The following is a 26758-nucleotide window of genomic DNA, read 5'->3' on the forward strand; positions in this document are numbered from 1 at the left end:
CTGATCCGAGAACCGCTCCGTTCAATTACACACGCATGCTCAGTATCAAAACTTAGCGCTCAAACTTAGCGTCATCAAACTACGCCTTTGTTTTGAACAGGCGATCTCTAGTGGACCGAAAAGTTACATAGTGCACCTTTAATGGACCCTGACTCCAAACTCGGTATAAGTATGGCTAATGCTCATTGTTGGCTATTATTATACATGTACAACTTGTATTTATTTTTAATGTATTATTTGCTTTTTGTATAGCCAGTGTGTGAACGGATTCTTAAAAAATGTACAAAAACTAGATCTTCCACAGCTTTCTATTGTAGCTTGTCTATAAAAGCCTGTAGACAAATTCTTATATGAAAGACTCGGCCAGTTTCACAGGGAAAATCCAAAGGAAGTGATGGTTACGCAGCGTGAACCACTCCCTTTCATTCAATGACACATGCAATGAATAAAAGAGAAAGTGTTGCAGGCTGCAGTTCACTTAACGGCCACGGGTGTTGCTCATAACAAGGGTTCTGAACTCCATAAGCATAATAAAAATATTACTTGGTGAATTTCTTTGCTATTTACTATGGATTACTTAGGTAAGTTTTAAAATCCTTTTAATTATGTCAAAATCATTGTCCCATGTGTTCTTGTGTAGATCATCGGTTTATTTCACAATCATTTTGACTGTGGCTCATCCAATCAGAGTTTAGAGCCACAAGTTTTGTTTTACTAATGTAGTTCATATTGTGAAAAATGAAACAAAAATAACTAAATTGACTCGTGCATTACGTGTGTTAACATGCTGATGGTGGCGTTTCAGATTATATCTCATCCGGTGGACAATGACAGGAAGGAAAAAAAGAAATGAGGAAAAAAGGGGTCAAGAGGAAATACATGCATCATCTTCAGTGTCCTGATAGCCGGATGAGTTTCATTGTTGAGTAACTCTCAGGGCTGAGGGGTCTTATTCAAGTACATCCAGGAACTCAGAATATCTCATATCATTTCTCGTTATTGAATCTTAAATATTAGCAACTAGAAAGTCCCTTAATCATGTTCTTGAAAGAAGCACCGTTTGCAAAGACTGGATGAGTCAAAATGCAACAATATGTGACGTACCTTCTCTCTACCTCAGGTGTGGACACAGCGCTAGACAGCCCCAATGACTCCTGGGAGGGAAAATGAAGACGTTTTAGACTTGTAATAGCAAATACAGACTGAAATAGCATAAAAGTGTTTGAACAAAGAGTAAAGATGACACTATTAGAGCCTTTCCCATGAAAGCACAAGTTCCTGGACGGGTCATTCTGTGATTAATCCACCCACCTGGATCTCCAACCGCAGCTGAAGGGATGTTGTTGATTCAGCCTTTGCCTGAGAAACAAAGTCATGCAGCAAGTTAAACAAAACGCTCGGCTCATTCCTTCATTCTCTGATAACATTATCTTACTGAAACAAATGACACATCTCACCATCATTTTCATTGTGAAGCAATACATTTGATTTATTTAATAACAGGAGGCAACTCTGGATTTTCTTGATCTTTTGAAATGCTACACAATTGTTCAAAAGTTTGGAGTCAGTGAGATTTATATATAAAAAAGAAGATATATAAGTATACTTATTCAACAAGGATGCACAATTGATCAAGTGACATTAAAGGGATAATTAAAGGGAGTTATCATTTACTCACCCTCAAGTTGTCCCAAACATGAATTTCTTTGTTCTGCTGAACACAAAGGAAGATATTTGGAAGAATGTTACTTTTTCCCCCCACTGTGGTAGTCAATGGATTCTGAGATCTGCTTGGTTACAAACATTCTTCCAAAATTCTTCCTTTGTTTTCAGCAGAACAAAGAAATGAATAGAGGTGAGGAAAATGTGACAGAATTTTCATTTTTGTAAACTATCCCTTTAAGGCAGTTATAAAGTTACAAAATGTTTCAATCTCAAATAAATGCTGTTATTTTGAACTTTCTATTTGTCAAAGAATTCTGAAAAGAAAAACAAAATGTATCATGGCTTCTACAAATATTAAGCAGCACAACTGTTTACAATATTTTTAATAATAAGAAGTGATTCTGGAGCATCAAATCAGCATATGAGAATGATAACACTGAAGACTGGAGTAATGATGCTGAACAATTCAGCTTTGCATCAGTAATACATTTCATTTATAATATATTAAAATAGAAAACAGTTATTTTAAAAAGTACTAATAAAATGTAATCATAATAAGAGTTTTAGTGAGCATAAGAAAACATTTGACCAAAACCTCAAACTTTGAACGGTAATGTAGGTGGACTTTATTGAAAAAATAACTGATTCAGAAGTGTACAATATGTCCTTATAAGCTCATGTGAGTGTTTTACCGTCTCTGCTTCTTGAGCCACTCTGCGTTTGCGTAACTCCTCCATTCTGTCGCACACCTCACTGTAAGACGTGCTGTAATACTCGGAGTACTCTTGGGCCAGGTCCTCAATGTTAGCCAGAGAGCCATCCTACAACACACAACAAATGCACTTATTATTTGCCGTTTGAAAACAGCAGTGAGGAAAAAACTGCCTTTATAATAATCGCAAAACTGTGACGGAAATCCAGTTCTCAGACCAAACAACACTGAAAAGAGCAGCTTTGTGCCTTTGAAAACTGCTTTCACACTGGGCACGATTAAAACGAACCCTGGTGCGATTGCTCTGTTAGTGCAGTTCATGTGAATGAGTGTGAACGCTGCCATCCAAACCCAGGGTTGGGTAACGAATACCTATAAAACCAGTTTGTACCAGACCGAATCAGAACTCAGATTTCGGTGCCTCATTCGGTGCCCTTCAATTCAAACGTGCATTTGCGCTTTGGCTGGCGTCAAGCCAGAGACAGACATGCTCAGCGCTTGGCACATCACTTTTAGTTAGAATTTAACTATGTGCCTTATTTATATCAGATAAACATTATATAGTTAACTATATAGTTTAGTCTATTTTTCTCCCTGTTCATGTATTACTTTCTTGAATCACTTGTATCAATTACTTTCATGTATTTCGTGAGGCGTGGATACATTTACGTGACGTAAATCCAACAGATTTGATTCTCTGAATTGCGGCACAAACTAACATCACACATTATAGATCAACTAACATGATCATTGTAAAGGGTGTTAAACGACAAAACGTTCACTTACACATATTTGAAAATCAGAATATCATGACATAGTTTGCGAATAATTTGAATTAAAAAAAAAATAATAATAAAAGTGATATATCTGTCATACAGCACTATTGTGGCTGGCGTGTGTCACATGAGAAGCATGACACGTCGCCATAGAAATAATAAGGCGATTTGTTATATACATTTTGGTCCAAAAATATCAAAAACATGATTTCAGCAGTTTGCCAGTTTGACACGCGATCCAAACTGCTGAAATCACGTGACATTGGCGATCCGAATCATTGATTGATTCATTGATTCATGGCCTTTTGAATCTTTATTTGAGGAACACGGAAGAGAAGACAATGCTGAATAAAGTCTTAGTTTTTAATATTTTTGGACCGAAATGTATATTCGATGCTTCAAGAGATTCTAATTAACCAATTGATGTCACATATGGACTACTTTGATGATGTTTTTATTAAAATATCTTAAACTGTGTTCCGATGATGAACGGAGGTCTTACGGGTGTGGAACGGCATTAGGGTGAGTCATTAATGACATCAATTTCATTTTTGGGTGAATTTACCCTTTAATGAATTGCTCAATTTGAAGATTTTATTTTTATTTAATTTTTTTAAATAAAAAGCAGTTCTTTAAATGTCATCCACCATTGTTTCATGGCTATTTAAAAAAAAAAAAGTATTGGTTACCAAGTATTGGTTCAAGGCAGAGGTACCATTTTAAAAGTATCGCTTTGGCACTGGTACTGTAAAAAACCCAAATGATACCCAACCCTTTCCGGCACTGAAACTGACCGTGATGGGTCTCTGTCCGCTCTAGTGCGGTTCGACTGAAATATGAACGCAACAGTCGAAAGACATCTAAACGAACCAAAAACAGGACGTGATGTCACAAGATGTGAACCTAAAAAGGACAAAAGCCCTGTCCCAAATGGCACACTAAACCCTCACGGTCTTCCTCTGAGTCCGCACTTTCACGAGGTAATGCCGCTTTGACTGCCGGGCAGAAGTCCTCTGCGTAGCTCACAAACTTGCGGGCTCAGCTGAAGTGTGCATCGAGGGCGCATAGCAGCCGCAAAGAGGGCTCACGAGCACCCTTCTTAAAGCTTAAATGACGAATGGGACACCCTACGGTCTGGTGGACTTAACAGGCCGCGCATGCAGCGGCCATTGCAGGTCCACAAGACTGAAAGTGCACATGAAGTGTGCCATTTGGGACAGGTCCAAAATGCTCAAGCACACCTGGTCTTGCTCATTGAGCCTGTGAGCTCCAATAAAGTGTGCATCGAGGGCGGCTCGAAGGGACTTGACGGATTCCTTAACGTTCCTGATGCTGTTTTCACTCCTTTGCACGTTTTATAAGCTCAATGTGAGTTCACAGCTGGTCAAAATTCAATCATATGAACACACACACTACAGGCACATTCAGCCCAGCACACAGCACACAGCACTGGTTTGGATGTTTGGCAAGTTTTTTTAGGGGGGCTTGGGGTTGTATTTAAAGGTTCGGTCTTAAAAATGACAGCGTGAATGCCAAGCGAACCAGAACTAAATGTGTCGTTTTCTTCTTTTGGGTCCAGACTAGAAGAACCAACAGAGCCAAACTACAAGTGTGAACACACCCTTAATCACCGCTATGGAGGTGGCTATGTTATATTGGTCAATAAAAAGCAAATCATGCAAAGGGTTTCCTTATAAACTATCAGCACTGTGCCCTTGAGTAAGACACTTCATGTCTGATTACAGTCAATATCCTTCTGGCCTCCATCCTAATGCAGAAACCCCCTGGTCGACCTCCTCTGAGATCCACCGATCCATGAAAGGAGAAGCACAAAATCAATATTCACGGTCAGAAGAAACTTTCCCTCAGCATGTCTTCCTGGTATTGTATGACACACAGAGACGTGCCCTCTCATGTAAACTCAAGAGACTCTGAGGTCAAAGCATCCTCTTAAGATCTGCAAGATCATCTCCTAAAAATTTCCCTCAAATATTTTTGGCTCACGGAAGTTTTAGTCCAATATGTCACCCATATAAGCCTAGCGCACAATGTACTTTAGTGATGATGGGAAAGTTTTGGGATGCAGGGGTATGTGTATATAAAGAACTTATTTTAAATAACATACTTCTAATACAAAAGCTCTCAGTGTGAAATGACCCACGTCACAGACAAAACACGCTTGACATTAAAACAATGACATTTAAAAGGCTACCATGTATTTTCATATTCAAGTGAGTTGACATAAAATATTAAGAAACATCTCCCCAGGCATAACAAAAAATAATATAACAACATCAAATATGACATTGCATGTAAACTCAATCCATACAGTACTTTCACTGTGCAAATATTTATAAAACGTATATGCTGAAGACAGGATGCCTGTTAAAGAGGACATATTTAGACTTACTAACAGTCACACAATAATACTAATAATTAAATATTAATAAATATTACACATTAGATAAATATTAAATAAATATTATTATTAAATGTAATTATTATTATTGAACAATGAACGATTATAATATATATATATATTTACTTAATTAATATAATTCATAAAATAAAATAAATGTTGAAGACAGGAAGCACGCTAATCATTCACATAATGTTAACATTATTAATTAAATATTATATAAATATGCAATTATTATTATTATTATTATTATTATTATTATTATTACTACTTGTACTACATATCATTATTATTATTATATTAATATGTGAATCATATGTATTGTAGTATTTATAAAAAAAATAAAAAAAATACTGAAGACAGGATGCAAAAGAGGACTAATAATATATAGACAGTAACCATTCACATAATGTTAATAATAGTAATTATCAATCAATATTTAATCACTAGTATTATTACAATTAAATACTATATATTTAATATTATATTACATTCTTATTATTGTTATAGTATTCGAAATAAATAATATATTTTATACAATAAACAAACAAACAAACAAACAAACAAACAAACAAACAAATAAATAAATAAAATAGTTGCACAAACTTACCAAGATATTCATCAGGTCTGCCCATACATATGAAAAACTGTCAGGCATGCTCAAATCCCCACACATTTCTTGATCAGTTTTTGTTTCATTATCCATAGTCAAAAATATTATCTACTGCTTCAAAAATAAAACTGAGTTTTAAAAGAATACCCTTACAGAAATTGAGAAGGCAAGAGCCAAACGTTGTTCATCCTGTCTTCAGATGGGGGGAAAAAAAACATAATGCAGCACTCATGGGTAAATTATTGAAGTGAAATGCACACATCTGGACAGTCTTCTGGCTTTAACTCTCCGGCAGTCCAACAAACAAATCACAGCCAACTGGAGTCAAACAGCATGAGAGCCACCACGGCGATATTTAGTTACATCACTTAAAGCAGCCAAAGAAACTTGTAAACAAACTAAATGGAACGAAGCTGAGAAACGAGACGCACTTATTTGTCGAGTTCTTTTAGAAAAACCTTTAACCGTTCTACTGATGGTCTCCTGTATGAGTCAAACCCCTGAATCCAGCGGGATCACAGTCTGTCCGAGTCAAATGCACCTGCGCGTTTATGGCCGACGTTCACAGACACTGAGCAGCTTATTGAGGGTGATTAATATTCCACAGACTGAGCAGCGCTGTGCTGGAGGAAGTGACACTTCCAAAGACTGACTTGGCTCAGATTTACACACATCAATGAGCCCTCAGAGATGTCCATTCAACACCCAGACTGCCTTCCAGGACATAAACAAGGAAATTCATTATAAAAACAAACACCTCAAGCTCAGTAAGATATATGGATGATAGTTCAACTGATGAGTAGATCTATCTGTTAATGTCTGTCAGTATTTAATGAAGTCCTTAATTACCATCACTATTATTACTGTTCATACTTATTAATAATGAGCTAATGAGCTACTTATTGGACAAACACTTTACAGTAGCTTAGATCCTAGAGTCCAGCAGTGATCAGAAAATTGATTTTCCACTTGATTTTAATCACATTGCATCACTCAGAATGCAAAAGCAAAGCAATGCACTTATAAGATTTATAATAACTTAGAAGCAATCCAAAGTTGCCAATTTAACTTATGAAATATTGCATAAAACACAAATGTTTTTTTAATTCTGGGAGGTGATTATACTGAACCAGTTTGACAACAGACTTTGTTCAAGCATTTCAGAACAACCAAAACAGCGTTTCAGATGCTGTACAACAAGATCGGTCCAGTTATGCCGTCCCATCACGCAAAGAGGAATTTATTCAGAGGAACAGAGGAATTTATTCCTTCATTGTTTCCATCGTAGTGTATGAGCATGTTTTCTAAACGGATAAAACATTTATCCAAATCGATAGAGCACATACATTCATTATGACCCTTTTTAGAATTGATGGGCTGTGAGAACGAAAGACTCCCGAAGATTTGAGAGGTGAATCAATTCTGTTTTCGGGACTTGTGTATTGCAGCTGCCACGGGCCAGATCAGACACTGATGATGAAACTAATGACTCGGACTCAAAGACAGGAGAGGTGTAACGTTACTTATCTTTATAGGGAAGAGATGTGATTAAATGTGAAGTGACAAAAGAAAGAATGACTCAGATTCGGATTCTAACAGACAGCATAGCCTGAAGACCCAGCTGAGCAATTAATGAATCATTTCTTAAAGTTTGGCCTTGGCTGCATTAGCTTATAGATTTTTTTCCATATGTGATCAATGCTTGCATAAGTACTAGATGTGTTGGGGAATTTAACATGTGACATTTGAATTATATTCTGCTGAAATTAACAAAATGACTAATGAATCATTTTGCTGTAGGAGATTCAAAGATCCGAGTACGTAAACTGATCCAAACTTCCCTCTACTATTCGTCGCTCAACATACATAATTTACTCTGTTGCTCTGATTGGTTGTAGTTTATCCAACTGAGGTCTTTCCTGATTCGGTTGAAACACTCCAATAATCACAGCCCAATGAAGCAGTATCAGACTCCTATTCAGACTAGAATTGAGTATGACCATGTCAGGCTAAATAGAATATAAATAACATATCAAATGTTGAAAGTGAAAGATTTTGAAATGTCATGCCAAATATTAACTCATTTTGGATTTCAAAAAAGTTGTGATAAGTAGCAATAAGAGGCCGGAAAAGTACATATAAGGAACAGCTGGAGGACCAATTTGCAACTTATTAGGTCAATTGGCAACATGATTGGGTATAAAAAGAAAGTCAAGATGGGCAGAAGATCACTAATTCCTCCAATGCTGCAGCAAAAAATAGTGGAGCAATATCAGAAAGGAGTTTGAAGTTATCATCATATACAGTGCAAAATATCATCCAAAGATTCAGAGGATCTGGAACAATCTCTGTGTGTAAGGGTCAAGGGCAGAAAACCATACTGGATGCCTGCGATCTTCAGGCCTTTAGACGGCACTGCATCACATACAGCAATGCTACTGTAATGGACATCACAACATGGGCTCAGGAACACTTCCAGAAAACATTGTCGGTGAACACAATCCACCGTGCCATTCGCTGTTGATGGCTAAAACTCTACAGGTCAAAAAATACACCATATCTAAACATGATTCAGAAGCGCAGATGTTTTCTCTAGGCCAAGGCTCATTTAAAATGGACTGTGGCAAAGTGAAAAACTGTTCTGTGGTCAGACGAATCAAATTGAAAAAAAAATGTTTTGTTGAAAACTCGGACGCCATGTCAACCAGACTAAAGAGGACAAGGACAACCCAAGTTGTTATCAGCGCTCAGTTCAAAAGCAACATCTCTGATGGTATGGGGCTGCATGAGTGCATGTGGCATGGAAAGCAGTACCTGGAAAGGCACCATCACCATGAAAGATATATACAAGTCCTAGAATAACATATGCTCCCATCCAGACGTCGTCTTTTTCAGGGAAGACCTTGCATTTTCCAACATGACAATGGCAGACCACATACTGCATCAATCACAGCATCATGGCTGTGTAGAAGAAGGATCCGGGTACTGAAATGGCCAGCCTGCAGTCCAGATCTTTCACCCATAGAAAACATTTGGTGCATCATAAAGAGGAAGATGCGACAAAGAAGACCTAAGACAGTTGAGCAACTAAAAGCCTGTATTAGACAAGAATGGGACAACATTCCTATTCCTAAACTTGAGCAACTTGTCTCCTCAGTCCCGGACGTTTGCAGACTGTTATAAAAAGAAGAGGGGATGCCACACATCGGTAAACATGGCCTTGTCCCAACTTTTTTGAGATGTGTTGATGCGATGAAATTTTAAATTATAAACTTATTTTTTCTTTAAAAGTTTAAACATTTGATATGTCATCTATGTTGTATTTTGAATAAAATAATGAAATTTGAAACTTCCACATTATTGCATTCTGTTCAAAATTTGTACAGTGTCCCAACTGTTTTAGTAATCAGGTTTGTATATATTCCATAACTAGTGTGTTTAGCACTGACCAGTTTGACACACTCATTCTGGTCAGTTATAGTTATACTGTGGTTTATGCTCTCTCTCTATTCTCACAGACAGAGTCTAAAAGTAGCGTGACCAGCTCTGACCCACTGTTTGTGTTTCTTTCCTCACAGTCCTCCGAAAAATAATGGAAAAAAACATGGGAGATCTCTTCAAATAATCAAGCATGTCTTGGGTTAGAAAGTTAAACTGTAATTTACTAAAAATGGCTCAAATGCAGTGTCGTCTTCAAGAAAATGCTGTAATTTGATATCGACGAATGCAGAGCAGATCTGAGGCACAGAATAGATTCTTATACTCGTGAGACGCTTCCTTCATTGGGCTGAAAACATGCACATTCCTCCACCGCGAGAGGCACAGGGGTCTCGTGGTCGCGCTCTCTGTGACTAGCTCGACTGTCCTCGAAGAGAGAACCATTCATTTGTTAAGTGACATGCCCTCCAGTCAAAGCTGCACGAAATCTGGCTACTTTTCATCAGTTAAGAAAGGCAGCGATGCTAAAGAGAAAAGCTCTGTGACGGGCCGATCTGAGCTGCCCAACACAGCCGGCCTGTGATCAACACTTTATTATGGTCCAATCACATGATCTGTCCACTGTCTCCTATGTGCGGCCTTTTCATTGCATGCAAACAGTCATTTTCAAGCTATAAAAATGAGCTATGATGTATTCATACACTGAAGCCACATGTGCATGAAGATAACGTATTGGTCACAACACCATATGAATTATGCACAGAATTAAATGATAAACTATTAAAGAGAAAACTCTCACAAACCTTATAGACATGTCCAGTTCATGTTTCATACTAAAATATATTTAAAAATATCATCCTTCATTCATTATTCTCAATTGCACTTGTCATGAGGTTCTAATATTTACTTTAACTTCTTGCTCCTTTTGGTAATTTGGGGAGAAAATATGCTCAACTGTCATAAAAAATAAATCACAAATCACATATTAAAAAAATGATCATATAAGCAGACAGAATATATGTACATTTCTTTTGATTATGGTGTAAATGTTCTTGATGTTTTTTTTTGTTTTTGAGATTCACTCTAAAAAAATCATATAATCCACTATTAGGATTATGTAAATCACAGAGAAGAAATGTTAAGTATTACCTTCTACATAATATAAATGCAAATCTGAGCATAAACGCAGCAGCCAGTGCAAATAATTAATTCAGACATTATATTAAACATCTCAGGCCACCACTGGGACAGGAGCATGACATTCTACTGTGGTTAAAAGGGTTTTAAATGAGGTGTCACATCACCCAGGACAAAATGAGAACATATCAGCGGCTCAGGGGTCTCAGCATGTGTCGGGACGAGCAGCAGCTCGTTTATCTTCTGCTCTCTGAGGACGGGCCGCTCTGTCCCCCTCCCCTCCAGCGGAGGCGTCGACTGCACCTCCTCATTAAACGGGGAACCCTGGGCATGATGAATGAGGGTGAGGGGGGATTACACCAGCTATAATGGCTCTGATTCCCCGGGTTATCTGACTGGAGGACTGTACGGGTAGCCGAGGGTCACGCCACGTTCACCTCAATTAGTTTTCAACAGCTCCAGGGAGACCATATCTCTGAGGGAATGTGTCTGTTGCACCGATTACACTTCATACAGGCCCTACATGAAGATACATCAGCTGATTGATTACTTTACCAATTATTACAGGTATTATATGCTTTTTCAAATGTTATGATGAAAAATGCAAATTATGCTATATCTAATGCACATTAGTAATTCATTTAAAATCATTAAAAAAAATAATCATGTTCCCGTTCCCCTGAAGTCTTCCATTAAAATAACTTTCCCTCCCTGTGACATCTCTTGCGTTCACTGGCCTGAGGGCGGGACAACTTGTCACTCACAAGAGATCGACCAATAGCAAGCCACAACCATCCAATCAATTTCCGTTGACAAATATCAAGTTCAAAGTGGTAGTTGTAGCTGTCAATGACTCAATGGAGGGACAGAAAGCACTCGGATTTCAGCAAAAATATATTCATCTGTTTTCCCAAGATACGGGTTTGGAATGACATGAGGGTGAGAAATGAATGACAGAATGTAAAATGTTTGGTGTACTTACCCTTCAATCTAAAATATGCTGGGTTAAAAACAACTCAAGTTTGGTTGAAAATGGACAAACCCAAAAATTGGGTAGTTTGAACCCACAGTGAATGAAACCATTGACACAACCCAATTTCTGGGTTTGTCCATTTTCAACCAACTTGAGTTGTTTTTTAACCCAGCATTCTTTAGAGTGTTTAAGGTTTTATATAGAGAACTAGTTTAATAATCTGAACTAGATTTTTACACTTAACTGGACACACTGCCCCTGCCCCTAAACCTACCCATCATAGGAAACATTCTGCATTTTTACTTTCTGAAAAAAACTCATCCTGTGTGATTTATGAGCCTTTTGAAAAGTGGGGACCGCTGGCTGGTCCTCACAATGTAGGTGATCTCAGATTTTACTATCCTTATGGGGACATTTGGTTCCCACAACGTAATATAAACAAGGGCGCGCACACACACACACACACACACACACACACACACACACACACACACACACACACACACACACACACACACACACACACACACACACACACGTTGACTTTCAGTGAGAAAACACACAACTTAGAAACCACAACAAACATCCTAGCAACTGCATAGCAATGCCCTGGATACTACTTAAAACTACTTAAAAGCTTTATGGCTGCAAATTTTGTGAGTAAAATTTCTTATTAAAAAAAAATTAAAATAAAAAAAGACGAGGCAAAAATCCATTTGCAAATGTGTGTGTCCAAAATGCTCAGCTAAAACTCACTCTTTTCCTCCTTGGACTAATTTTGAAGGAAAACAGAGATCCTGACATAAACAGCAGGGTCTCGTCACCAAATATAAACCTAAACTTACATCTGCATACACACACACACACACACACACACACACACACACACACACACACACACACACACACACACGTTGACTTTCAGTGAGAAAACACACAACTTAGAAACCACAACAAACATCCTAGCAACTGCATAGCAATGCCCTGGATACTACTTAAAACTACTTAAAAGCTTTATGGCTGCAAATTTTGTGAGTAAAATTTCTTATTAAAAAAAAATTAAAATAAAAAAAGACGAGGCAAAAATCCATTTGCAAATGTGTGTGTCCAAAATGCTCAGCTAAAACTCACTCTTTTCCTCCTTGGACTAATTTTGAAGGAAAACAGAGATCCTGACATAAACAGCAGGGTCTCGTCACCAAATATAAACCTAAACTTACATCTGCATACACACACACACACACACACACACACACACACACACACACACACACACACACACACACACACACACACACACACACACACACACACACACACACACACACACACACACACACACACACACACACACACTCCATGAAGCAGCGGGGACACACGTTCTGGCACTGGGAAACAGGAAATGACACAAGCAGGAATTCTCAAGGATACATTTCAGCTGCATCACTGTCATTGATTAACCCACTCAAAACGTGGAGGAAAAAAGTCTTAAAAAGTTTATAAATGATGAGTATGTTCTGCAGCTGGTGTGTGTGTGTGTGTGTGTGTGTGTGTGTGTGTGTGTGTGTGTGTGTGTGTGTGTGTGTGTGTGTGTAAGTTTCTGGGTTTCTCTCGCCCTGCCTGCGGGGGCCATGAACGTGCCGAAACATTTACGCCAAAGAAGTTCTTTAATCAAATACATATGCTCGGATCGGTTCCCGGTCTGTTTCTCAGCCACTTCCTGCATTGAGGTCGACACACAGCCTTCATTTCATCTTGTTCACGCATATATATCATTCATTCACTCATCTATCTATCTATCGATCCATCCATCGATCCACCCACCCACCCACCCACCCATCCATCCATCCATCCATCCATTCATCCATCCATCCATCCATCCATCCATCCATCTCTCTAATTTATTTAAATGTGTATTTTGTTCTCATTCATTCTCATCCATCACTTTTTCCAAACAGAAATCTCAAAAAGTGCCTATTGAGAAAAATGGAAAAGTGTTGACTTTAAAAGGTTAAGATTCCAAACTTCTTATTTACAAAATACAAAATATCAACTCTCCTTTTGTGACACATCTGAGCAACAACGACAGAATGAACAACAATATCTCCTGCAAAATAACCAAAGCTTCAACTTCCCGATGAAGCAGAACTGACAGGGGCTAGCTGATGCACTCAGAACATCTATTTTTCATCTGTTTTTCCCCCATAGAGTAAATGTCAGGATGGAGCATCTTTTAAACATCATACATGTGTCTGAGACGATAATTCACAATTCAGTATGCAAATCCATGCAAGAAAGTCCTGGTTTTCAAACTTTATTCTTACATTTCTCTTACAAAACATTACCACCTAGATAACAATCTAAAGCTGAAATGATCTATAAAACAATTGGTTACACTTTATTTTAAGGTGTCACTGTTAGCGTGTATTTAAATATTTAAAGGGATAGTTCACCCAAAACTCACCCTCATTTAATCACCCTCAAGTTGTTTCAAACCTGTATGAGTTTCTTTCTTCTGCTGAATGCAAAAGAAGACATTTTGAAGAATGTTTGTCACAAAGCAGAGAGAGCAACCATTGACTACCATTGTATTTCCCCCTACCGGTAGTCAATTGGTTGTTCTTTCTGCTTGGACACAACCATTCTCCCAAATATCATATTTTGTGTTCAAGAAAGAAACTCATACAGGTTTGAAACAACATGAGGGTGAGTAAATGATAGAATTTTTATTTTTGGGTGAATCATTTAACTACATGTACTTAATATAAGGTTAGGGTTGGATTGGGGTTTGGTTAAGGGTTAGTTTCACGTAATTATGCATAATTTACTGTTACCATGCTAAGTACATAATGTGACAAGGACACTGTAAAATAAAGTGTTACCAAATAATCTATAAAATGTCCTAAGATTAAAATGTTTAGGCTGAATTAATTTTACAATATTAACAGTGTTAAAAACTTAAAACAAACTAACCAGAAAGTTGAAGGAATATGAACAGAGAGCATCTGGTGATCTTCAAAAGCATTGACATCACACAAGACTATGAATTCATTTAAAGCACCGTGGCAGTTTGAATATGTCCATTCCCCTTGGAGAACAAATAAAACACCCTTTGAAAAGACACACTCACCACTGGTCTACAGTCTAACATGCGGCTCCTCTGTTCAGTAAGCTCAGTTTGACTGCTGAAACTTTCCTTGGACAATGGAGAACAATACACACGCTGCTCTGAACGGAGGACTGACCCCCGCACATCCATCACGCATGCAGCCGGCCAGCGGTGGGAGCGAATGACATGAAATATACTGCAGGGTGGAGCTGCGAAACCCTCCCTCCCTCTCTCTCTCTCTCCCTCTCTCTCTCGCTGTGGGACAGTCTGCTGCGCTCAAAGCAAACAGTGCCACCGCCGTTTAATAAACTCCCAACAATGTGCTTTAAAATGTGCGTCTGTGAGGCGGATGGGGCAGAAGCAGATAAGATTACCCTGACAAAAGCTGAACAGACCTCTCTTATTATCAGTGTGGGTAAAAAGATACGACCTATATGCTGCTGACAGGAGGCGATCTAATTCAGGAGGGGACAGTGTTTGACGAAAAAAACAAAAAACAAAACAGTTTGATACAAAGAACTTCATATGTTTATGTATAAGTGTAAAAGGGTGAACCTCACAAATAAATTTCAGGTTTCACTGAAATTACAGATTTCAAATTTACAGATTACTATAATTTTTTTGTTTTGTTGAAAAAACAATTATATTTTGAATGAAGAATGAATGAAGCCTTTCATTTAGAAACAGAAGCCTTACATAATTAAGACCATTCATATTCTATAATTACTGTAAAATATTGTACAGCAATAGCAATAAAAAATGCAATATAATTTGACTTGCATAATATAATAATATTATGACTTGTCAAAATATGCTTAATCTTCTTTGAGTAAAATATATGTTTTTTTTTCTTTTTGGCTTTTTATAATATAATACAATATATGACTAATAAATATGAAAAAAATAGGCTTTATCTTCTTAAGGCAAAATAACATTTCCAGATTTGAGATTAAAATATGACTTATAATTAATATAATATAGTATAATATAATATAATATAATATAATATAATATAATATAATATAATATAATATAATATAATATAATATAATATAATATAATATAATATAATGAAATGAGCATGACTTGAAAAACAGGCTTTATGTTCTTTATGCAAAATATAATTTCCAGGTTTATGTTTCTTTAGAAAAATAAAACAGACTAAGCTAGCATATTTCTTGACAGTTTTTGTGGACTGACCCATTAGGGAACCAAGTATCTCCTGATCAAGCTCAAAGACTCATCGACCAAACTCCCTTAAAGATGCAGAGCACTAAACGCCTGTAGATGGCAGCAGGCAGCAAGCCTTTGACATCACCCTGAATTAGAAGAGCTTTGTCTAGACAGCAAAAAATATCTCACACTAACGTAATATCAGGCATAACTGATGAAAACTACAAAAAACATAAACACCATGGTATATGAATATGGTGATTATTCAGTATCATGGTACACATTAAAATTACCAGTGCCAATCACGTACCTCATTGATTAAATGTGTGCTGTAATTTTATACATGATTTTTTAAATGTACAGTAGGTCTGTATAGACAACTTCACTGGTTATAACGAGTGATACATTTGTTGTGTCATGTTCGGTTTCCAATAGCATTCACAAACTATCGATCTGTGAGGCTGTGAGTCTATCTGTGGGCTCTCATTAGATCAGTGGCAGTGCATGTTACAGTCTGGAGCAGATGGCCGGTTGGGGGTCTGCATCATGTCTGTGTGTATTTGTGGACCACGGGCACATGGCCGAGGGTGCAGCCATAGGCGCGCAAGTGCCAGAAAGGGCATTTTTGCGCACCAGTGCACCGGCAGAGAAACTGAGCCTGTCTGTCTGCGTCACTGGCAGTCTGAACTCACTTACTGTACTGCAGCAGTTCAGGAAACTGCACTCTGTGTGTGACAAACAGAAAACAGATATTCAAAGGCAAAATGGATTGCAAAAATCTTACATATTTTATTACTTTAAAACTTAAAGGTGCCCTAGAATGAAAAATTGAATTAACCTTGCCATGGTTAAATAATAAGAGTTCAGTACATGGACATCACATACAGTGAGTCTCAAACACCATTGCCTCCTCCTTCATATGTAAATCTTGTTTGTGAAAAACACCACAGAAAAACAAGCTATTTTCAACATAACGCCACATGTGACGCAATCGCTGGGATCCTTAATATGTACGCCCCTAACATTTGCATGTCAGCCCGTGTTCATTGTCAGGCGGATCTGCGCATCTGAATCATCAGTTCAGCAGATAAGCAAGCGTCATGCGAAGATAGCGAAAATGGCAGATCATGGAAATAAATGTCATGTTCCAGGCTGTGCAGGGGACGTGAGGACTTTTCATAGCCTTTCCACAGATGATGTTAATTAATGGTAATAAACAGATGTCTGCATGTCGGTTTGTGTAACCTGAGGCAATATAGCAGGATTCACTCAGCGTCTGATACTGAAGAAAGGGCCGATTTCAACCGTACTCCTCCAAGCAGTAAGTAGTGATTTTATCCACTTCTTGACTGTCGAACCCATTTCGGATTAAATTGAAAGTTTCTTATAAGACAACATTACGATAATATCCCCTGTATTGTCTAGATCTAACGCAAGATGCTAGTATTGGAAACTCCAAGTAGCACACACAACAGTTTGTCAAATGACAAAGGTTAATATTATTTCCTGCCAGTGTTGTCATAAAATACAACAGTAAATACATATGTCGATGACTTTTGACGGATTGAAATCTAAATTAGCCTATATTTCATCATTCACACATAACTCAGAAATTAACTGTTTACTACTGTTTAGTTTCTTACAGATCGCTCACATGAGCCTTGTAGCTAACGTCACCTTCACCATAAAATTTGAATGATAGTCATTTGACAAGGGTTCTAGTCAACTTGTTAAATAAATATACATTTTTGAAAACTGAAGTATGATTATTTTGCAGCGGGTGAGTAGTAAACATGACACTGACTATTTTGAGTGGCTTCTACATTACTTTATTTGTCTAAATAAATCGGCTTTTAAATCAGTACTCTACTGTCAAACTATAATGTTACTGTACAAACAACATATTTACATGCTACCCAGTTTAGTTTGTGATTCAAAGTTAAGAAGCTATCATTGTCAAATCATTGCCATGTCGGATGGTATAGCTGTGTTAGCTGTCATTGAGCAGCAGTGCAGTGAAACAGCCAATCAGAACAGAACACTACATTAATATTCATGACCCTTCCAAATAAGGCAAAAACAGAGCATTACATCCTAGGGACAATTTATAGGGTTGTAAATGGACCTGGAAAACCGTTTCTGGACAATTTTTGACCTTAAATAAGCCACATACCCTCTATTAAAATAGCTTCTAGTCAGAATATTAGGGGGAGTTTCAACCGAACCAGGAAAGAAAATGCCTCTGCTCTCAATTGGATAGACCTACAACCAATCAGAGCAAAGGAGTAAGTGACATATGTTGAGCAGATCATAGTTGTCAACAGAACTCAACTGGACGCTCGCTGGAAGGAGTAGAAGAAGAAAATTAGTGCAAATGATCTTGTGTTTGCCAGTGTTGTAAAAAAATAATTTAAGGATATACAGAGTATTTACCAACACGATCATCGTTTTTCAGAGAAATAGTAACGGTGAATAAAGGCCCTGATGGAGTTTTGGTTCCTTCGGTCGCCTTTGGCTTGGCTTGCTCAGTTGGGGACACTAAAATTATGATTGAAGTTAATTTTGAAGTTATTGAAGTTATTCAACTAAATATACAAATTAAATTAATGAATTAGGTCTTATTTAATTCTATAAACTATAATACTGATCTGCCAACATTGTCGCTCTATGATAAATTAAAATAAGCTGATAATATCAGAGTTTTCTCCAGAACGACTGTACAGCCAAATCAAATTTGTTGCAGTATTGTCCTGTTTGACACTGTGAAGCTGCTTTGACACAATCGTCATTGTAAAAGCTCTATATAAATATAGTTGATTGATTGCGAGTCCATATACGAACAAGTCCTCCGTTAAGAAAAAAACTAAATTTAACCCAAGCGCTGTTTGATGACATGGATGATTGTGAACTGTTGATCATCTGTCCATCATCGTATAAAGCCCCTCCTGACAATTTGATTGGTTCGAACAGCTCTGGTTCGAGCATAGTTGCTCCACAACCAATCGAGTCCAGACAGAACTTCACGACTTCAAATGTTGTGGGCGGGGCTATGTTAGGCTGGCATCCAGGCTAGTTTCTAGCATGTTATATGTTTGGCATCAGTTCTTCTCATCCTAATTGATGGAGTTTGTAGCTTTTCCTTTCTTAAACAGCCATGTAGGAAGACACATCATGGCCATATTCCAGAATGACAATGCCAAGATTCACAGCTCAAACTGTGAAAGAAATGGTTGGGAGGGAGCTTGAAGAATCATCTTCACCAGAACTCCAATTCCTTGAAAGTCTTTGGAATGCAAGAGTCCAACACTCTGCAAAGTCTCCTCCAAAAATGCCAATACAAGAACTTGACCGAAACTGATGCACTTCTCTAATGGAGATAAATGTTGTGATGTACTACATCCTCCATGTCATTATCATGTGACCTACATCAGCAGCTGTGGCATTCACATCTATTCACAAATCCTCTCCCATGGCCTCATGGGATAGTAAAGTGTCCATAATGCGCTCTTCAGAACCACGCTGGATGTCTGTTTTATGAATACTATGAATTTGGACATACTACTCGCCCTGCGTAGTGTTATATGGCAGTGTTGTAGTCGAGACCAGCTCATTCGAGTCTGAGTTGAGACTGAATTCAGAGAGAGCCGGCGCGATCATAGATATATTAGATGCCTCATTCGACCGATCCACCCAGGCACTAATGAGGAATCTCTCTCTCTCTCTCTCTCTCTCTCTCTCTCTCTCTCTCTCTCTCTCTCTCTCTCTCTCTCTCTCTCTCTCTCTCTCTCTCTCTCTCTCTCTCTCTCTCTATCTATCTATCTATCTATCTATCTATCTATCTATCTATCTATCTATCTATCCATCCATCCATCCATCCATCCATCCATCCATCCATCCATCCATCCATCCATCCATCCATCCACCTATCTATCGATATTATACTGTATATTTATGATCGCGCCGGGATTTACACCTTCATCTACGGAAGTAATGACACTAGATGAGATTCGTCTGATATGAGGTAAAAAATAACAAATACTGCTGTGTTTCTCACTGAAACCGATCGTTTCGTGTCTTAAGACATCAATGTGTCACCATGAGCCACAGGGTTTAATATGGATTTGTATGTCTGTGTGTTTGAGAAGTGTGCCGGAGGAAGAGAGGGCGGACGGCCTTCTGTAAGACATTTTTGGGGGAGATGCTAATTTTATTATTAATTAAACAAGGTTTGGATTTCTCTGTGACACTTTTGTCCTACTTTGTAAACTGTAAATATAATAAAATAATAGTCGAGACACATAATGTAGCAGCATTGTGACTTTCTGGAAAATCGATCACTAGGCGGATGCCAGGTGGACACAGCATAAAATAGAAGTGTGAGCATGAGCGCGGGCCTAAAAAGTCACTTGCAGACTTCTACAACGAACAAACTACTAAGCAATAGCTGTCAAAATGCTGAGATTTTATGCATATACAGAAATGATAGCTTTCGCTCCACATGTCGATGAAAATTGGTAGTTTTTCCCTTTGCTTTGGTAATGAATGTACCGCAGAATTTACACATCGCACAATGTCTTTTTTTTTTAGAGTATATGAACTCTTTGTGGCTCGTATATGCAAACTGAATAACAGATGATGTAGCAGACATTTCCACACATAGTTAAGAGCTAGAGGCTCGCTCCACATGATCCTTCCTGACCGAAGTCCTGCTACCTTTGCGTTAGTCATGTGCAGTTGCGCTTAAGAAAACCACACATCATTGGACGTGTCAAACATCAATTGAAAGAAATATTAACATAGAGTAATAATCATGAATATTTTGAAAAGGACTCGAGTGGACTCGGTTCTCAGTTCTAATATGTTGGAGTACAAGTCAAGACTGAGTCCAAATGCACACGAGTCCATGACGAGAGCGAGACCATTAAAATATGATGGTCTCGAGACCGAGTCCGAGTCTCGAGTACAAATCACTGTTATATATTATGGAAGTAGGCTTATTCATAGGCATAGTCTTTGGGCCCTATTGTAAAGATCTGAGCACATGGTCTGAAGCGCATGGTGGAGAAGCACTTAGTCCGAATCCACTATTGCTAGTTTAACATAGGGAAAAATGGTCGACGTCCGGCACATGGTTCAGAAGGGTTGTCCTTATTCTCTTAATGAGTCATGGGTGTGTTTTGGGCTAAACGTGCTGTTGTGCATCCCTGTGTGTGTAATTAGTGTGTATTACGCACCTGCCATAGGTGTATATCTTTAAATAACACAAAAAAATACTGCACTATTAAGAGTAGGTTTTTGTTGGTCAATGGCGCAGTCGTTTTCAGTTCCTCAAAATAGCAACACACCAACAATGCGTCTGGACACACCTTGTCTTCAGACCAGCACGCCAATGAGTGCACAAATGGGCTCAAATGCATTTACTATTTAAACAACGTGGTGCAAGACAAGAGAAAGATAACTGTGTCGGGCTGAAACTAGCAAAAAAAAAACAAAAAAAAAAACACCTGCGTCGCATCTGGCGCCACATTGCACAGGGTGTATGATAGAGCCATTAGTCTTTATGAGTCAAAACAGCCTTTGGTAATTTTCCAAGTTTCAGATACGGATTATGACTGTATTGGCACAAGAAACCTTGCGTACCATTGTACATGGACTTCAGGGAGACAGTATACAGCCCCTTTAGTGAGAGTCACAGAATCCCAACAGCTCTGTCTGAGGGATACAGAGTGAATCACATAAGGCCTTGACTTTCTGTTTGTTCCATCCAGTCAAGCGAGAACACACATGTGACTCATGCCCATAACAGCTATCACTCAAAATCTAGCGTGATGCTTCCGGATATCTGGATCTCTTGGGGTTGTAAGCTCCATGTTGGTCATGTTGTGTGATTGTGAACTCAGCATGACCTTTTGTGTCTAAATAGCCGAAAGCTCATCCAACGGGGTGCAGATGTGCAAAGAAAAATGAATTCGGCATATTTATTTACTCTTTGCAAGTAGGTTTCATTTTGCCCTCTTGAAAAATCAGGGCTGATTCAGAGGTTTGCCAGGTGTTTTGACGTTCCAGCATCTCACACAATTACACCAATCAACATTTCTATGCCAATTATATACTAATTATAATTTACGAATGCATTTTGTGAATGCATTGCATTTTATAAATGCAACCTCTCATATCTGCATGCAATTTTGTCTCTAGTTATGGTTTATAGTTATGGTTTTAACAAACACACACCATATAAAAATCAGCAATAAAAATGATACAGCATTTGCACCCCATTTTATTTCTTTAATGTGACATTTAAAACAGTGAAAAATATAAAGTCAGGACTTGATTTTTGTAGAGGACCTATTATGCCCTTTTACAAAGTCTTGATTTCGTTTTTGGGGTCTACTAGAAAAGGGTTTCAAGCTTAAAATGTTGTTGTATGTTGTTGTAGCACCTCTCTTCCCAGTCTGTCAGTAACTGCAAAGCCACTAGATGACAAGCCTGCAACCTTTAGCCAAAAAAGTGTAACGGCTAATGCTAACACTGTGGCTGCCAGTACTCAGGAAAGGAGACCAGAGGCTGTTTTTTAAATGAAAGTCAATGGAGAAGAGGCTTCACTACACTGAATGAATTGTTTTTGCGAGGATCGACAGCTTATCATTTAATGAACTGACTGCCTGTCGGCTAATCTTTAAATTTTGAATATGAAATTTGAACTCTGATTTTTTTTTAATGCTAAACAGTAGGTTTGTTGGGAACAATCTGTACATTTTTACTAATGATAAAACGTGTATTTTATAAGAGAAGACAGAGGAGGATAATGTATATTATCTAAAAAAAGTATAAATAGATATTTTCTTTCTTGGGCTTTCAGGTTTTCCCAGTTATGATAAGACTTGTATTGTAATGTTAATTATAACTGCATGTATATGCACATGACACTGATATTATGTATTTTAATGAATAAAGAGAGCATTAATAATTGAATGTTGTGTTATATTGTATGTTATTTAAATGTTTTTTTTTAAAGTGTTATTTCTGTTGCTGGCAGGTTAGTTATTATAATGAATTATGGCTCTGCTGTGTGCCTAATGATGAAGAACACTTTTTAATGAATGAAGGTAAAACAATACATATAATTAATGCATTAAATATGTATTAAATTACAATGAAGTTTTTAGTGTTCTCTTAAATGTGGTTTAATACGCCCTGCAGTGAACTTTGCAGTTAATAGAGATTTGCCCTCTTTTTTCCGCTCAGTAAAACCCATTCAATAAACAATGCCATCTGTACATACCTTCTGTACATTTACTAGAGATATAACACCAAATATACAAACCAGATTGCAAAAAAGTTAGAACATTGTACAAATTGTGAATAAAAACAGAATGCAATTATGTGGAAGGTTCAAATTTCAATATTTTATGCAGAATACAAAATAGATGACATAACTAATGTTTAAACTGAGAAAATGTATAATTTTAAGGTCTGGGGACTGAGGAGACAAGTTGCTCAAGTTTAGGAATATGAATGTTGTCCCATTCTTGTCTAATACAGGCTTCTAATTGCTCGACTGTCTTAGGTCTTCTTTGTCGCATCTTCCTATTTATGATGCACCAAATGTTTTCTATGGGTGAAAGATCTGGACTGCAGGCTGGCCATTTCAGTACCCGGATCCTTCTTCTACACAGCCATGATGTTGTGATTGATGCAGTATGTGGTCTGCCATTGTCATGTTGGAAAATGCAAGGTCTTCCCTGAAAGAGACGACGTCTGGATGGGAGCATATGTTATTCTAGGACTTGGATATACCTTTCAGCATTGATGGTGCCTTTCCAGATGTGTAAGCTGCCCATGCCATACGCACTCGTAATGCAACTTCATACCATCAGAGATGCTGCTTCTGAACTGAGCGCTGATAACAACTTGGGTTGTCCTTCTCCTCTTTAGTCTGGATGACATGGAGTCTGACCCTTGACATGACATTGACCCTTACACACAGAGATTGTTCCAGATTCTCTGAATTTTTGGATTATATTATGCACTGTAGATGATGATAACTTCAAACTCTTTGCAATTTTTTTCCGAGAAGCTCCTTTCTGATATTGCTCCACTATTTTTTTTCGTCGCAGCATTGGCGGTTTCTCACAAATTTTCAGAACATTCCCAATCAACAGCTAAATGGCTCCATCTAGTCTACTGTTCAATAAGTGCCACAAAATAACACCAACATTTTCTTATTTGCATATTGTGATGTGTATAGTTACATCATGTACTATGACCGAAAGAAAATGAAAAGTTGTGCTTTTCTAGAGTAGACTGATGGCTAGGAACTACACTTCCATTCCTGCGTAACAATTAAGGAACTTTGCTGCGGTACCATGGGTGCAGCGGCGCACTGATATTACACAGTGCCTGGAAATAGGCTAACTTCCTTCAACATAACCAACGTGACAACCTGCTGACACAGAGAGTGTGCTGGGGGCTATTTTCAGGCGCTGCCTTATATCTTTGCCATATCGGTATACAAAATCGCAACATTCAGTTATCGGCAAACAGAGTTATGGCTTATCTACTTATCTCTGGGGGATACGATAAATAAGTCGACATGTTCCTTTAAGACAATAAAGTTTTTGTTCTCTTTTTATTAATAAGGATGTCACTCAGCTTGCAGATCACTACACAAAAGGTGTGCATGCTTTGGATGTTTGGATGTTTTTGGAAAGAATCGGTATAGTGTATCTGTCTTTTATAAATATGATACAACTAAAGATTTTTTTTAAACATTTCTTTTTCTATAGGCACTCAATTTACATGAGATTGGCTCTAACTATGTTTGTTAACCTCTCTTTAACTACTGTGGTAACTATTTGCAAAATTTGAGAAAGCAAAATTTTGCAAAAGCAAAAAAAAACACCTAAAAGTATGATTATACAGATATTTGGCTATACAACCTTGTTAGTCATATTTTAACAAAAGACCATGAAGACAAACCTTTTTTCCCTTTGGAATAACATGAACAGATCAATTGTGCATAATGGCATCAGGGAGCTGTATTTGGAAAGTAAATAACAGTTAATTTCATGTCAATGTTAATAGTGACAAATTAAAGATTCATTACATCCCAGAGGACACATCTTCGGTGGGATATAAAGCGAGCAGACTGTAAATAAGACGAGCGATGTGTTTAAGACACTGCATCTGCTTGAACCGCGACGACCTCCCGGGCAGCAGGTCGCCGTCTGCGTGGCCCGTCTAACGAGGACAGACGGCTAAGTGAATTTTGACAGGTCTCTAGAGGCACATTGGGTTAAACAGACGCGTCTCTTTGTAGCCAGCTGTCATTCACCAATGCGCTCCTGTCACACGATAAACCAACACGCTGACACACGCTGCCAGCTCCAGAACACCCAAACCAAAATACTTAAATCATCTCCTAAATAACATGAGAGCTATGCCGGTGTTTACATATGGAAATAAAAACATAAAATGTAATGCAATATGGGTCTTCAAACCTGAAAACAATATCAAGACTGACTTCCATGTACTGTAGATAAACAACAAGACTTTAGTCTTTGCATTAAATATACTATGTTGCTATACTATGTGTATTTTTAGCATATATAATACATATTTTATGTCACGGTATCATGTCTGATGCACAATTGATGTGCATTATGTTAAAGCTTTTGCCTTACATTTGTTCAAATCACTAACTCTTCAAATGGACAATAGCAGCACCACAAGAAATAACTCTTATTAGAGATCATTTTTCCTATAATCTACCTGATGGTCACATGATTATGCTCTGCCAAATACTGAACGGAGCCCAGTGAAGCACCGAAGAACAGCCATAGCATCATGGTCATAAATAATAATGGCTCATAATTTCTTTAAGAAACACACGTCTCAAAGACTCCTTGAGACTAGACACCTTGTGACTAGCATTTTTCCACGTCATTGCCCGGCTCAGTGGATTCAGTTACTATGACACTACAATCCCACGATTCCCTCATCCGACAGACAGAGCCAGAATATCATATTTCATCTGCCTCCTCATGCAAAAAGGACCTTTTTTCAGAAAACTTTTTCCTAACCTCTAGAGCATGTTTAATTTAGAGGAGCGCCATTGTGCTTTTTAATTAACCACGGATGACTGATCTAAAATTCCTGAGGACACGAACCGCCACACATCGGTCTGCAGGAGTGTTATCATCTCAAAGAAAACATCTCAGAGCTCTCACCTGCTGATAAAGTCAATAAAGGTGACTGGTGACTGACCCACATATAGCTCAGAGTAACAAGTGCATCTATTGTGAATGTCCTAATTAAGATTTAATCAGCTCCAAAAAACTGCCTCAGACGTTCCCTCAGAGACCTGGAGCTACAGCACCGAAGCATGACCTGAAGACATCGATATGATAGCAAATCCAGCAGGTGACCTTACCTTGAACCAAAGCAGATGTCATGAAAGAGTGCATATAATCCATTAAATCTAGTTATAATCTCATCTAACAAACCTCAGCAGATCAAAGTGGATTTAAAAAGGGAGTTTGCTTTAGAAAAACATAAGTATGAGTCTGTTCTGATTTGGCGATCAGATATTATTACACAACGGTAAAGGAAGGAACTGGAAAAGGAATAATAATAAAGAAAATTAAAGGGATCGTTCACTCAATAATGACAATTTGCCATCATTTACTTCCCCTCATGTTGTTCCAAATGTTTGAATTTCTTTCTTCTGTTGAACTCAAA

The 26758-nt window shown here is 37.9% G+C and overlaps 1 protein-coding gene across 3 annotated transcripts in view; it reads right to left on the reverse strand.

The window, feature by feature from the left end:
* sash1b (SAM and SH3 domain containing 1b) overlaps nt 1–26758 on the reverse strand; it is a 151343-nt gene that overhangs the window by 22053 nt on the left and 102532 nt on the right. Inside the window, exons 1-4 of one of the 3 annotated variants that reach the window (XM_067456107.1) lie at nt 14864–15011; nt 2358–2486; nt 1312–1359; nt 1105–1154 (exon numbers count right to left, since the gene is read on the reverse strand). In XM_067456107.1, coding sequence (XP_067312208.1) covers nt 1105–1154; nt 1312–1359; nt 2358–2486; nt 14864–14992 — 356 coding nt within the window. In that variant the 5' untranslated portion in view covers nt 14993–15011. Of the gene's footprint in view, nt 1–1104; nt 1155–1311; nt 1360–2357; nt 2487–6182; nt 6740–14863; nt 15012–26758 lie in introns of those variants that run through there. The other 2 variants (XM_067456109.1, XM_067456106.1) reach the window with 2 other exon arrangements.

Source organism: Pseudorasbora parva, chromosome 10 (assembly GCF_024679245.1).
Source record: "Pseudorasbora parva isolate DD20220531a chromosome 10, ASM2467924v1, whole genome shotgun sequence".
Lineage (NCBI taxonomy): Eukaryota > Metazoa > Chordata > Actinopteri > Cypriniformes > Gobionidae > Pseudorasbora > Pseudorasbora parva.